Here is a 14,398-nt window from a genome sequence, read left to right as displayed (position 1 = left end):
ACAATATTACTCAATATGCATTAGTCACAACCACCACCACAGTCACAGTCACAGTTTCTTTTGCATTTTGTGTAATACACAACAAAAACAAACAGACACAGTTTTTCTTTCATGTGTAACTACTATTACTGTTACTACAATCTGTAACTACTATATATATAGATGATAAGAATACCACCAAAAAACTTTCCATTCTTCAAAATTCTTCACTAATTCACTAGAATCACAACTTTATACCAATCAGAAACTACTAAAGCATAACACAACTAGCACAATGGATCACGTTGAAATCAACAGCCTGGAAGACATTTTCCAAATGGACGACGAATTTGAACATGAATATAGCCAAACAACTGATGATTCGCTAATGTATCAATGTCCATACTGCAACGAGAACTTAAAGACTTTTAGCTCACAGCACAACTGCAACACATTTCCAGATCTAATAACAAAGAATAACGAATTGATTGAGATAAATTACAGGAAATGGTTGGTTCATTTCTCATAAGAGCTGGTTTTTCTTTTCATGAGTAATTTTGATGAATTTTTTTATGGGATATAATTTTTTGGGGTTATTAGGTTTATAGGTTTAGTTCAATACACTTTGATTTACAATAGAAAAGAAGAGATCTTGTAGTTGTCGCAATCTGGTTGTGTCCAGATGCTCAGGTAGATACGGAATACGTTATACGGTTGTAAAAAGATATCAAACTATTATTTTTCACAACTCCGAAAGCGAAAAAGTATAATAATAATAATTATTCAGACACTAAATCACAAAAGAGTACTCTGTCGTCCGCCCCTCTTTCTATCTTAAAACAGAACTGCAGAACTTATAATTGCCCTTGTAAATAGTTTGTAAACGTATACCCAACGGCCTGGTTAGTGGCAAATACTACAAAATGTCTGTTGGGGAGGATACAAACACTATGCGAGTAGACACCAACAAACGAACAAGCTCCAGTTCCTCGCAATATCAACTGATCACACTCATTCTCTTATCCTTCTTTTCCATTCTACAAAGTTCTGTTGGGTGTGATCGGTAGGCACATACGCAAGTCAACTTTTTATTTTTAGCTTACCCCAAATTTCAGAAGGGCATTTTGTGCGGGCGGGGTGTGAGAGCGATATCGGCCTTTCTGCAGAAAATTCAATGTCATCAGATTCTGAAGTGTAAACAATATGAAACTCTATTGTATACGGTACGTTTTCAATCTCATCGAAAAGCATAAGTTTAAATATGTTTACTCCACATTACGGTCAACCGGTTCAGGAAAATTACTTGCTTGTTTTAGAATGTCCAAATACCATTTTTGGGTGACGTTGATTGTTGCTACTCTCTTTTTCAGAGGTGGAAGCACAAAACACAGATTTGAGTTACGTCACTCAGGAAGAGGAGAAGAAGGCAATGACGGGTTGATTTAGCAGTGAAAGATGGCGAATTTGGGGTGGAGTAAACACGTTTAAATGTTCCCCCTATTATCGGTTAAAAAATATCGTCGATAATATCTGACCCCAGATTTTGTATTTACTATATTTGGTCTAATCATACCCGATTAAAAGTGTTAGTCATCAGACGTCTCTCACCCACTAGCGTGTAACAACAGAGTCCGTTATAGTCTTGTTTGGATCCACCGAATTGGTATTCCCACAATATCCATTTAGCAAAAGAAATTATACACTTTAAACCACCAGGGCTTACTCTCTAAAATGTTTCTTTGCTCAGCAATTTCTTGTTTTACAGCTTCTAAGTCAACTTGCCTACGGCCCATATCAACATTGATTTCCTCAACACTCAACCACAATTTCGTCAATGGGACGTCATTGTACCAGTAATCATAAACTTTATGAACCAAATAACTGGCAATCAAAACTATCCCACCCAAGTAAATTTGAAAGAACGAGACCACATCAACGCCTCCTCCAGGTGGCCACAATGCGGCCCAAAATTGAAGCACTAGTGTGACAACGATTGTGATTATACCATACCAAGATATCCAATCCGAGGATACATAAAGTAGTTCATCGCGAGCAACTCTTGCACGATGACTTAAGGCAGCATGGAATCTGAGATGTGATATGTTAATCACCAAGTAGGTGAAAAGTGCACTCAACCCACTTAAACTTAATAACCACTGGAATATTGACAATGTTGTTGAGTAACCAGGTATACAAACGAGATATGCAAGTAAACCACAAACAAACTGTATTATAAGACATCCCATAGGTCGGCCTTTGCGATCGATGAAGTTGAGAAACTTGGGTCCTTGCTCCAAAGCACCAATAGCATTAAGAACTCTAGTAGAAGCAAATACAGATGCATTTCCAACGGAGATTACCGTTATAATAACTACTGCGTTCATTATTGAAGGTAAAGCATTGATATTTGCCAACTTGATTGCAATAACAAATGGTGATGTATTTGTATCGATAATCCCATCAGTTGAACCTTTCAATTCGGAGTTTTTGTAAGGCACGAGGAATCCAATCATGACAATTGACAACAAATAAAACACAATGATTCGGTAAAATATCTGCTTTCTTGACTTATTAATTGAAGTTTTCGGCGTGGCTGATTCAACAGCTGCCAATGCAAACAACTCTATTCCAGCAAATGCAAATGACGCATTGGAAATGATAAAACACATGTTTTTAAACGGTGAGTGTTCATTAAAAAGCCCACCTTGTGGTTTGTGCCAATTAGCTCCACCAATATATGGTTGTCCCGGTACACCACCTGCAACAATGATAATCCCACATATATTAAATCCAATAACAGCAATAACCTTGAGCAAACTCAAGAAACTTTCAATTTCTCCATACCCCTTGACACCAAACAAATTGACAAAGACAATGACAACATAGAAAATAGTGACAAATATAGCGGGATGGAGATGGTTGTTCCAATATTGAATACTGAGTGCAGCAGCAACAAGTTGTAATGGCATTGTCACTAACCATTGAAGTGCATAGTTCCAAGCAATGGCAAAACCCACTGACTTGTTGATGAATAATGTAGGAAATGTAACAAACGCACCACTTACGGGGAACGCAGTCGCCAATTCAGATAAACTTGCCATTGTCGTGAATGTAAAACTTCCAATAAACGTCCACACTAGTAGTAATCCCAAAGGGCCGGCATGTGCTAGTGACGAACCCGATGTAATGAACAATCCCAGCCCTATACTAGCCCCAAGTGATATCCAAGTCAAATGTCGCGTACGTAAGCGTTTACTCAACGGGCTCATGGAGGTTATAATGGCATCTTTTTCAAGTTGACTAAATGTTGAATAGTCAAAATCAGGGTGTGCTGGGTGTAAATGTGCTCCAGGTCCTTCCCCCTTTCGCTGTCGTAGCGAATCTGCATTGTTATCTTGCAAGCTCAGTATATATTCAATATCTCCTTGATTTTCTTGTCGTTGATCTAACTTACGGAAATGCTCAAGGTATACTGGAGGTAATGTTGAATAATCAAATGGTTTGAATGAGTTGATAAAACTGGTGAGGAGTGTTTTCGGGTGGAGTGAATGTCGCGACAATGAGTCCTCTGATCCCGATGTAGATTCTGTGGTCAACGGTGATAAAGTGGTGGAAGGGTGATTAGAATACGGGTCAAATGCAGATAATTCTTCTTCGTTTATTTGCGACATTGACCGTTTGTATTGTGACATAGTCGTTTCCTGCTGCCGGGTGAAGGCAAGTGTCTTGGCACGCTTGTAGATTTATCTGTGCTTGGATGATGCAGCCTGGTTTTAGTTTAAACAACAAATCTCAACTCTTCTTTCCCCGTTGTCAGTTTGGTAATTCCCAATACTTCCTCTAAAATAAATATCATCTTTATCTATTTGGCTGAGCGATTTTTTTTAAATTTGGCGTCTAAATCACTCAAAACAATAGGTTATTGTGTGCTAAGGAATTCAAAAAAAAATATTTAAGTAATGTTGCATTATCCTTCCGTCAATATCCAATTAAACTTTTGGAAGTTTCTCTACTGCTTGGGGTTCCTGTAGGATATGTGTATGGGTAATCATAGCTAAAGGTCGAAGACACACGTGCTTTCCTAGCATTGCCCTTTCAATTATGTGATTGGCGTAAGCTGACGGCACTGAATTCTTTGATTAAATAGCGGGTTGTATAGACCCGCTTCAGTTGCAATATTAACCGCGGTAGTGCACACAGATCAATTAATACAGCCTTTTGTGCACGTCGCTACCGTAATGAATAGACGATGACTGATTTGATGCAAGCTGCTGAGCCACGGGCTTGGTAACCATATTTAAATGTAAAAAGAAAACTAACTGTGGTCGCGACCAAGAGCCTGCTGAAACTTGAATCCTTACATATTCAATCTTGAAGATTGCTTCGTTTCAAGTAGACAGCTGATTCAGTTCTGATCTTCCCTCTTTTTTTCGCTGTCACTCGACCGACAATTTTCTTGAACCTGCCTAAACTGCTTTTGAAGTGAAAGATCAATTACTTTGTTGGGCTTCCATATACAGTAGGTTTTTGAGTAAGGCGATTTGTCGTTTACCTGCCAAACAAGCAGTGAGATAGGAAGGTGCTTAGCAGAATCCAAAATGGATATTAACACTGAATGGACCGACATTTCATGCTTTCAGCCACAACCCGTTTGGGATGGCTTCTGTCCTTTTAAAATATTGCTCTTGCTGTATAGATTATAAACAATGCTTTTGTGCAGACAAGGGTGTAAAAGGTTCTCCTCTTTATCTCTCTTTGGTTGTATACTTGGTGCAATGCCCTTAATTATTAATTACACAGGGCAAAATTGAAAGTAATGTGGCGACAATAACGTACCACTTGAACAATTTTTCCGAACAGTGAGCGGGTCATTAGTATGTTTCGACCTGAGTACCTTTTTATGTTAACAAGTTTGGAGATAGGTACTCTAAATGGAAGAATATTCAAAAAAAGAAAAGTCAAAGACGCAAACTTTTTGCACATGACCTTGACATTTTCTGAACAGATTATGTGGCCAAAGTTAAGAAAGGTGAATTGGGAGGTTTTGGAATTGTTTGCATGAAGCGGAGTGGCAAGATTAGATGGCAATTGAAGGCTAGGAAGTCGGCTAGGAAAGCATGTAATCAAGAAGATATTGCGACAAAAGTGTTGCACTTGGTGTTTGTAGTGTTGTTTGCAACGGCTTTGAAGACTATGCGAAGGTTAAAAAGAATCCCAGATGCATTCCATAGATAAGTAGGACAACCATAAGAGAGGTGGGTACTATTACCCCTAGAAGTAAACCACTTTGTAGAACAGTCTTCTAATCAAACGGGTTTGCGCTACCCCTTCTGGCCTATTGAAAAAAAGGTTGGTCAAGTTTTCAACTCTGACAATAACTCAATTCTCAATATTGCTATGTAATGTCAGATGGATTCATCCCTATAGTCTCCATCTTCTATTCCGTGTTCCATCCAACGGAAGGTACGAAAATAATCCACCAGTTTCCTGAAAATTTGATATCGACTAGTTCCACAATCAATGACGACAATGATGAAACAACCACTGGATTATTCAATTTCGATACTGTCAAGAACTATGTCATACCCAAACCACAATTATGCAATCAATTACTATCTTTCAAAATCAACAGTTTCAAAGTTATTGGATACCCTGTCAACATGGTTAATGATCATTATGCAAGGAATTCATTTAATTTTAATTTTTGTTTTGTATTCAATTATGAATTAGGAGATGTAAGTCCTTATGAACCAGCAATTAAGCGTATGGGACAAATGTTTCAGGTATTGGAAGAACAAAATTTCATATTGAGTAAATTGGATAAAGATAATTCATTTTACAAAGATAGGAGCGGCACTAGTGACATGGATACTACGCTGAAGATTGATGAATATGATTTGGAATTGTACGCTAATAAAAGTCAACGATCAGTGGCGGAGAATGACGCTAGTGTCAATGCACCGGGCCATTCAAAAACCAAGAGAATTACTTTATCGTCGATTGAGTCTTTGATTCAACAAATTTACCAAGATTTGAATAATTATTCCGAGTGTTGTATCCCTTTGGATAGTTCGAATTCAGTAGATATCAAGTTGTTCCCATTGTTGCCAGCACCGGTCAATCTAAAAGCATATCAAGTGCCTATAGCTACAGTTAAGCTAAAATCGCTCGTTGATGTCAATTGGGATCCAACAATGGTGAAGATTCTTCCTTATATTGATGGCATCAATTCTGTAAAACGAATAAGTGAGTTAGCTGATGCAAATTATCTTGTCACAAAGCAATGTATTCAGCATCTAATGCATTATAAATGTATTGAATTGATTGATATTTTCCAATTTAGCAACATTTATGCCCCTACTAATCGAATTGGTGATTTTTTGAAATCAGATGGAAGAATGGCGGAACAATGCCAAGCATATGTCGTGACTAATGGGTCAACTGATTCATTACGCTCTTCATCATTCACCAATACACCAGCACAAAATTCCCCTAAACCAATGGCTGAAAGCAGTTCGCCGCTGACTTTTAATTTCAGCAAACGTATGCCATCTGGTAGTACATCACCGTATATGAGACAACAAAATTTCTTATCTCGATCACCAAAGTCATTTACTATGCAGTATGCCAATGTGAAAGTTCCAACAAAGACTAGTTTGTTTTACTTGTATCGATCTTTGAATCAGGGTCAATCGATTAAGGAATGGTATGTGCAACATAAACATTTATTGACAAATATTGATATACGACGATTTATCAACTTTGGAGTATTGCGAGGGATTGTATATCGAGTATATTCCTATCCCGTGTTGAATCTAGTTACACGATCAATAGAAAGCAATGATTTGCTCCAACCTGAACAAATTCTAAACAATGTGAAACGAAGGACGAAACAACAACATAAGTTGAAATTGATGCAACTAAAAGGAGCAACTGGGTATGATGAGCTATTAAGGACCAGAGTTAATGAGCAAACATTGAAAACGGAAACAAATCGTCGTGTTAGTTTTTCGTCAGTAGATGATAGGCAACAGCAACAACATGAACAGTCTCGTAAGTTGAGTGTAATGAACGAAGTGATTGAAGAAGATGACAGTTCAACAAGTGACGAATCTGATAATGAGCAATTGAAAATGAAACATATACCACAGAATAGAACACCTAGATCACATAGAACATCCAGCTCTACTGCATCAAATAGAGTAACAAATGACGACAAAAATGACGAAGATGACGATGAAGGACAGTCAGCTCATCAGATGAGTGAAGAAGAAGAACAAGAGATCATTTATTTGATAAAGATGTTGAAAGGGTTTCAACATTTTGATTCTATATGTACAGAATTACAGAAATCACGTACTGACGTTGAAAAAATGATCGAGAAATTAGGATCATTCAGTGTAATCAACTGTTAATTGTGGGAAAGGATTACATTTAAAATACTATCAAACTCTTGTGCTTGATAATAGAGCTTTGTTGGTAGTGTGGGGCCGATCAAAAATGGGTACTCATTTGTGTACAGTGTTTTTATTTTTGATTCATACAAGTGCGACATAATTATTCAAACTAGTGCGACATAAATTTTTCAGACTATACAACTAGCCAACATATTTCCCCAAATTTATCCTGATTGACAAGCCTGGCGATATTTGCTGTTAAGCCAAGATGGCAAGCTTGAGGGCACTAAATAGCAGCTTGCTACTATTTCCGTTTTGAGCTTTTGGAATTTAGTCTTTCTTACTCCCACTTCACGAACACTGCTTTTGCGGTCAAAGGATACGCCCCCAAGATAAAACTAATTTCCCTCTCGTTTATTAATTTAGGAGACAAAGTTTTCGTACTCCAAAAAGATCTCAGTTCCAAACAATACTGCATATGAGAAGCCTTAATAACTTTAAGGTTATCTTTGCTGTCGCTTCTCTTACTCTTGGTGTGTCAACCGTTCTTTTCTAGTTAAATCTGATTGCTTAACCTCGGCCTTACGCACTGACCAGAGCTCTTCAATGGCATTATTCTTCCAGATCCCTCCTTTCGCGCCACTTAGAGAGTCTCTTGAGACTGAACTTGCAAATATTGGTGAGAAAGTTATGAATAGTAGAAGCACTTGCCTTCACACCATCGAATGTACTCCTTAGTTTATTCAACAAGTAAATCAATGTGACAGTCGGGTCCAAGAAAACCAAGCCTTTCAAATAGCATTTATGTTCTTCAGAGAGAAGAGGTTTGCAGCCACGTTTTTTAGGTTCGTCATAAATACCATTAAGTTCACGGGAGGCTTGATGATTCTGTTTTCTTTTCCAAGTACCAGCAGTTTGTAAGCTGAAATCGTTTGCTTGTGCGGCCTTATACGCAGAATACTTTTGCTCAACAACTAAAAGCCAGAATCTGCTTATGTGCCTCAGAGTAGTATCTGTACGGGCCCCTTTTACATTTGAAAGTTTCTTCTTGTTCGGAGATAACGTCGACATCTACATCTACGTCTACGTTATCACATTCCATGTCGGATTGCAAGTTGTCAACTTCACTCTCGTTTGGATGGAACACTTCGTTGTAGTCACTATAACTAAAGCACACTTCCAATGGGGCTAGCCCACTTTCCAAAGCCATCCGGTCTAGCTTCGAAGTGAAGCAATTACCAAGCCCGTCCACATATCTGTCTGTGTATAATTCCAGTTAGATTTATTACGGCCTTTTGTCGCCTTATATTATGAATGACTTGTTTTTCCACCCAAAAACAAAATTTATGTCGCAATGATGTGAACAATTATGTCGTTTCAGTATGAAGAATTATGTCGCGTTGGTTTGAATAATTATGTCGTACTCGTATGAATAAAACTGTATCTTCTGTATTGATGCGCGGATTTCTAAATTCTTTTGTTTACACTTTAGTTTAGTTTACTGTAGCTTACTATAGTACTTTTCTCTTTCCCTCTTTCTCTCTCTCACTCCCAAAGTCACAACAAATAAATAAATATATTTCACAACCGAGAAATAAAGTATAAACAAACAACTACCATTTATATTCTTTCTTTCTTTCTTTCATTCCCTCTTTATTTTTGTTACATCACAACTAACAACTAACCAACGACATCCAAATCTTTTAAAATCTCAATTATGTCAGGAGGTAAAGGAAAAGTACACGGAGGTAAAGGAAAATCCTCGGAAATCGCCAGATCTTCCACATCCCATTCTGCCAGAGCAGGTTTACAATTTCCTGTGGGTAGAGTTAAACGATACTTGAAGAAAAATGCTCAAAATAAAATTAGGGTTGGGTCCAAAGCTGCGATTTATTTAACTGCTGTATTGGAATATTTAACTGCTGAGGTATTGGAATTGGCTGGTAATGCTGCCAAGGATTTGAAGGTCAAGAGAATTACTCCTAGACATTTACAATTGGCAATTCGTGGCGATGAGGAATTGGATAATTTGATTAAGGCTACTATTGCTTATGGTGGTGTTTTGCCTCATATTAATAAAGCGTTGTTGTTGAAAGTGGAGAAGAAGAAGAGCAAGTAAGCATAAACTCAAATATAAGGGAGATATTGTGATTCATTCACACGGAGGACTTGTGTTTTTGTATAGTCTTTGAGGGAAAGTGGCGCCATAGAGATGGAGAGGAGATATTGTTGATTCTTTGAACGGGTTGGAGATGATGGAAGCCAAGCCCCAAGCCCCAAGCCGTTATTTTGTATTATATATACACTGTGATTCTTTTTGTTTTTGTTTTTGTTTTATTTAACTACGTATTGATGGTTGTAGTGCTTTTTTCTATTATATATATATACATCTACTATAACTCTATCTACTTTCAGTAGGTGTAATCTGTAGTTCGTTCAAAATACCCAAATGCATGAGTGTTTATTTCTATTTACAAGCTGTGTGTGATTATACAATTTAATCGATTGATAAATTTATGCAGAAGAAGGCGACGGTACTTGTTGCCGCGATGAATGCGATTTCCCTTGTGTGTTTTGATCACGTTGATCCTGTTGCTGGTTCTCTTGTTGCTGTTGCTCCTGCTGTTGTTTCTCGCGTAAACTATCACTATTTCCAATCTTGACATATTTTGGTTTATAACCCTCGGGTACTTTATAATCATCCAATTTAATATTCAAGTCTCTCAATTTAGTCTTAATATACTCAATTTCGTTTTGCAATATGGTAATATCATCAGCAAGAGCATCTCTTTCATCACTAGCCTTTTTACGACTACGATAAGCTTCATAAAAAATTAATCCACCAGCAACACTGAAAATAAACGTCTCCGAAATGAATGCTGCACCTTGTTCAATGGCCTTATTATCATTTAAAGGTCTTACTCTAATTTTTTTTTCTCCCAACAAGTTCATTCGTAATTTAACATCAGTCTTGTGAAGTCGATTGGCAAAAGAGATGCAATATTTGCGAAATGTTTCATTGTTTTTAGCTTGCGTGGATATTGCTTTTGATATGGGTTTCAGAATGGTTCTCACTAAAAGTGCTGTTATTTTTAAAGCTATTCCACTCATGTAGAAACATTAATGAAAGTGTGTAATTATGTTGATTGTCGGAGCACTTGGATTTTTGTCTACTGCGGTCGGTTCACCACATCGATTTGTAGTGGCAATCGACCAAAGACAAATTATTTTTTTGCCCATCAAAACACTGCGGCGTAGGCCATTCAAAACAAAGACGGTATTAGATAAGTGGTTTTAGATAGCGGTGGAGTAAAGAAATGACAAGGTGGCCGACAACAAGTAAACCAAAAAGGTTAGAAATTGACCACCAGGTATAAACATGGGCCCAATCAGGCCAACTTTGGTCTTATGACGTATTTTATCGGTTACCTCTCCGTATGCTTGGCAAATGGAAAAACAAAAGAAACAAAAATAAATAAAAGAAAAGTAAAGAAAAAGTCCCCTGCAAACGAGTGGGGAGCTCTTGAGGGCCCGTTCGGATAAGTTGGGTAAGTAAAAGTAGCATACATGTAGCACTAAATTCTGAGTCAACAGATGATAAAGAAAAAAACAAAAATATATTCACAAGGATAATTTAAAAGACTAAATCAAAATCATCAACATAGTTGTGTTTGAGAATTTGAGCACATCGCACATATTTGGTCGGAAGAGACAGTAATGTGCGAGACAGAATGGTTTCTTAGTTTCTTATTTTACATAGTGGCATCCCCAAGAAAAGAGGTAATAAGTAGTAATGTAATAATGTAATTTTATTGTGGGATGATGCACGTGCCGTGGCATAAAAAAAGTGGTGGTGGTCCACTTCCAGTCTTCGTATCCTTGGGTTTGTATCTTCTCTTCATGTAAAGTGGGTATTTTTAATATTGTACTGTTCCGATTGCACCAATAAGATTGCGTCATTTTTCCCCAGATTTTTTCTAATTCTATTGTTATTGTTCAATGGTTGATGAATAGAGAGATATACGTAAGTACTGTATATAGGATAATAATAATAATGCTGGAATACAAAGAACAGAAAACTCCGAGAGAGATTGAATGATTTTTTTTTTTAATTTTAGTTTGTAGTGTCTAGTGCATAATAATTTGTATAGCATTTATCTAATTTATTTTTGTGGTGGTGATGGTAAATAATGTGGGTGAATGGAATCGGGATCCACTATAAAATAGGATGATAATTCCACTCTTTTGCAATATTGGCAACCAAAGTCTGATTAAAAGATACAGCTGCTTCAACAACAACTACAACTACAACTACAACTACAACCACAACCACAACCACAACCACAACTATTGTTATGGCTACTATTACTGATTTCAACAATACTACTTTTCAGCATGAGGCTCAGTTACCTGCTTTGCCTGTGCCACCATTGGCTAACACTGTACAGCAGCTATTAGCTGCTTTGAAGCCAATATCTTCACCGGAAGAGTATGAGCAACTTTTGTTTGAAGCTAATGATTTTGTCAACAATGATGTCATCAAGTTGATTCAACTTCATTTGGAGACTTTATACAAGAATTATCCTGATAAAAACTATTTAAACGTTGTTAATAACGATATGACTCCTGCGATTTATGGTGAGATCAAGTCGGATATTTTACCAAGAAACCCATATCTTATTTTAGAAGATGATCCGTATGCAAAGACTATTCATCCACCAAATCAAGCTGAACGTACGGCAAATTTGGTCAATTCTACTTTGAAATTGATTGTTACTTTGAGGAATTTCACCTTTAAACCTGATGTTACTCCTAAAAACAAAGCACCTTTAACGATGCAATGTTTTTATCATTTATTTGGTTGTACTAGGATTCCTGATTTTGAGGGTGGTACATCTGATATTAGTATGAAGAAATACAAGCATATCAATGATTCAAGACACATCATCATTCTTGCGAATAATCAATACTATTCCTTGGAGGTGTTGACTGAATTTGATGAGGATTTATACAGGGAGACTAAAACCAAACATCAAATCTTGTTTCATGATCATGAGTTGGTTGATATTTTTCAACATATTATTGATGAAACTGACAAGGTTCCTGCTGAAGATTCCATCAAAAATTGTATTGGTTCTATCACTACACAACCATTGAAAAATTGGAAAAAGGGAAGAGGTGAGTTGAACAAATCCAATCCCGAACAATTGAAATTGATTGATGATGCATTGTTTGTTGTTGTTTTGGATTCAAATTCTCCTGAAACTGATCAAGAAAAGACATCTGTTATTTCCCATGGTTCATCAGTATTATCCGAGTCAAACATTCAATCAGGTACTTGTACTTCGCGATGGTATGATAAGTTGCAATTAATTGTCACTAGAAATTCAGTTGCTGGTATCGTGTGGGAATCATTGACTATGGATAGTACTGCTATTCTTCGCTTCATTAGTGATATTTACACCGATTCAGTGTTGAAACTTGCCAAAAACATCAATGGTTCGGAGTATACTTTGTTTGATGAGGCAGTGACTTTTGCTGATTCCACAATCCTCAAGCCTAAGCCAGAGTTGATTCAGTTTAACTTGACTGATCGTTTGCAATTTCTCATTCACTTGTCAGAGACATCATTGGCAGATTTAATTAACCAACACGAATACAAAACACACACCGTTAAATTGGAATCTCGCTTAGCAGCCGAGTTTGGACTTTCGGTCGATTCAATTATGCAAATTTGCTTTCAAATCACCAACTACTCCTTGTATGGAAGAATGGTCAACACATTGGAGCCAATTATGACACGTAAGTTTAGAGATGCTAGAACTGAGTTGATCACTGTACAAAACGATTCCGTGGCTAATTTGTGCAAGTTGTACATTACCAGTGCAAATTCAGCTGAAAAGTTTGCTGCTTTCAAAGAATGTTGCACAATGCATCAAAAGCAATATCATGATGCAATGTTGGGTAAAGGATTTGAACGTCATTTCATGTCCATTGCCCAAGTGGTTCATAAACCAGAAGCCGCTCGAAGATTAAACAAAATCAATTATGAATTACCACCAATTCCTACATTTGATGATGAAGGTGAAGAACGGATTAAATTACCTTTATTGTTTAATACTTGTGTTGACAAATTACTGAACCCTGAACTCCTTATTTCCAATTGTGGTAATCCAGCATTACGTTTATTTGGTATCCCGCCCGCAATTGATCAAGGTTTTGGAATTGGTTATATCATCCATAATGATAAAGTGATTATCACTGTTTGTTCCAAACATCGCCAAACAGAAAGATTCTTGGGAACCTTCCACAAGGTTATTCATGATTTGAAGATTCTGCTCAAAAGACACGCAAGTTTTATCATGCATCTTAGTGAATCAGAGAATCGTAAAATTGAATTTCAAAAATTACGGATTGAAAATGAACTTAGTCATGTTAGTCTTACTGACCCTTCATTAAAGCATCCAATTTCATTAACTGTTACTAACAATAGTGAATCTGGCGCAGTCACCCCAATGGAACGCCATCCATCGGATGAAACTACTACATCTACCGAAGATGGCGGAGATTCTGATTTCGAATTGCTTGGTGGATATGGATACTTTGATTATGGTAACCTTGATCTTCGATCAGAAGATGTTTCCCGTACACAATCGTATCTCAACAGTGGTTCACAATCCGCAATTTCTAGTGCATTAAGTTCAAGACCTCATTCACAAACTAACTTGAGTAAATATGCATTAACTCATGGATATGATATCAAACATAAACAAAACTTGACTGATCGTATTAGAGATAAGTTGATGTCACCAAGTGAGGAAAGCATGCATGCACCAGGAAATGGAGGTACAACTGATGCAGGTAATGGTTCTGCTGCTGCTGCGCCTCGAAAGGGTAATGTTACCTTTGATAATGGAGATGATACTTTGGAGAAGAAGAAGAAGAAGAAGAAGAAGAAGAAGTTGTGAGGAGGGGTACACGAAAGGGGTCAATTGGTAGAGAGCTCGAGCTTAATTATCATT

General features: G+C 37.1%; 6 protein-coding genes across 6 annotated transcripts; 4 read left to right on the top strand and 2 right to left on the bottom strand. All coding sequences in view use genetic code 12, as the record gives it.

Annotated features, from left to right (window-relative positions):
- Window positions 1-274: 274 nt before the first annotated feature.
- CORT_0B04530 (hypothetical protein) lies at window positions 275-508 on the top strand (the record flags this gene model as incomplete). Its single annotated transcript, XM_003867550.1, has 1 exon — window positions 275-508. One exon carries the CDS (start codon window positions 275-277, stop codon window positions 506-508), a length of 234 nt encoding a protein of 77 aa, XP_003867598.1.
- Window positions 509-1,661: 1,153 nt separating this feature from the next.
- On the bottom strand, window positions 1,662-3,671 carry CORT_0B04520 (Aap1 amino acid permease; the record flags this gene model as incomplete). Its single annotated transcript, XM_003867549.1, has 1 exon — window positions 1,662-3,671. One exon carries the CDS (start codon window positions 3,669-3,671, stop codon window positions 1,662-1,664), a length of 2,010 nt encoding a protein of 669 aa, XP_003867597.1.
- Window positions 3,672-5,381: 1,710 nt separating this feature from the next.
- On the top strand, window positions 5,382-7,394 carry CORT_0B04510 (Npr2 urea transporter; the record flags this gene model as incomplete). The annotated part of the gene is made up of 1 exon (XM_003867548.1): window positions 5,382-7,394. One exon carries the CDS (start codon window positions 5,382-5,384, stop codon window positions 7,392-7,394), a length of 2,013 nt encoding a protein of 670 aa, XP_003867596.1.
- A 1,699-nt stretch (window positions 7,395-9,093) lies between these two features.
- CORT_0B04500 (Hta3 histone H2A) lies at window positions 9,094-9,495 on the top strand (the record flags this gene model as incomplete). The annotated part of the gene is made up of 1 exon (XM_003867547.1): window positions 9,094-9,495. The coding sequence occupies one exon, from the start codon at window positions 9,094-9,096 to the stop codon at window positions 9,493-9,495; it is 402 nt and encodes a 133-aa protein (XP_003867595.1).
- A 395-nt stretch (window positions 9,496-9,890) lies between these two features.
- On the bottom strand, window positions 9,891-10,487 carry CORT_0B04490 (hypothetical protein; the record flags this gene model as incomplete). The annotated part of the gene is made up of 1 exon (XM_003867546.1): window positions 9,891-10,487. One exon carries the CDS (start codon window positions 10,485-10,487, stop codon window positions 9,891-9,893), a length of 597 nt encoding a protein of 198 aa, XP_003867594.1.
- Window positions 10,488-11,731: 1,244 nt separating this feature from the next.
- Window positions 11,732-14,344, top strand: CORT_0B04480 (Ctn3 predicted peroxisomal carnitine acetyl transferase; the record flags this gene model as incomplete). Its single annotated transcript, XM_003867545.1, has 1 exon — window positions 11,732-14,344. One exon carries the CDS (start codon window positions 11,732-11,734, stop codon window positions 14,342-14,344), a length of 2,613 nt encoding a protein of 870 aa, XP_003867593.1.
- Between the last annotated feature and the right edge of the window lie 54 nt (window positions 14,345-14,398).

The sequence above is a fragment of the Candida orthopsilosis genome (genome assembly GCF_000315875.1).
Source record: "Candida orthopsilosis Co 90-125, chromosome 2 draft sequence".
Classification (NCBI taxonomy): Eukaryota; Fungi; Ascomycota; class Pichiomycetes; order Serinales; family Debaryomycetaceae; genus Lodderomyces; species Lodderomyces orthopsilosis.
This window is presented reverse-complemented; position numbering and strand designations above follow the sequence as displayed.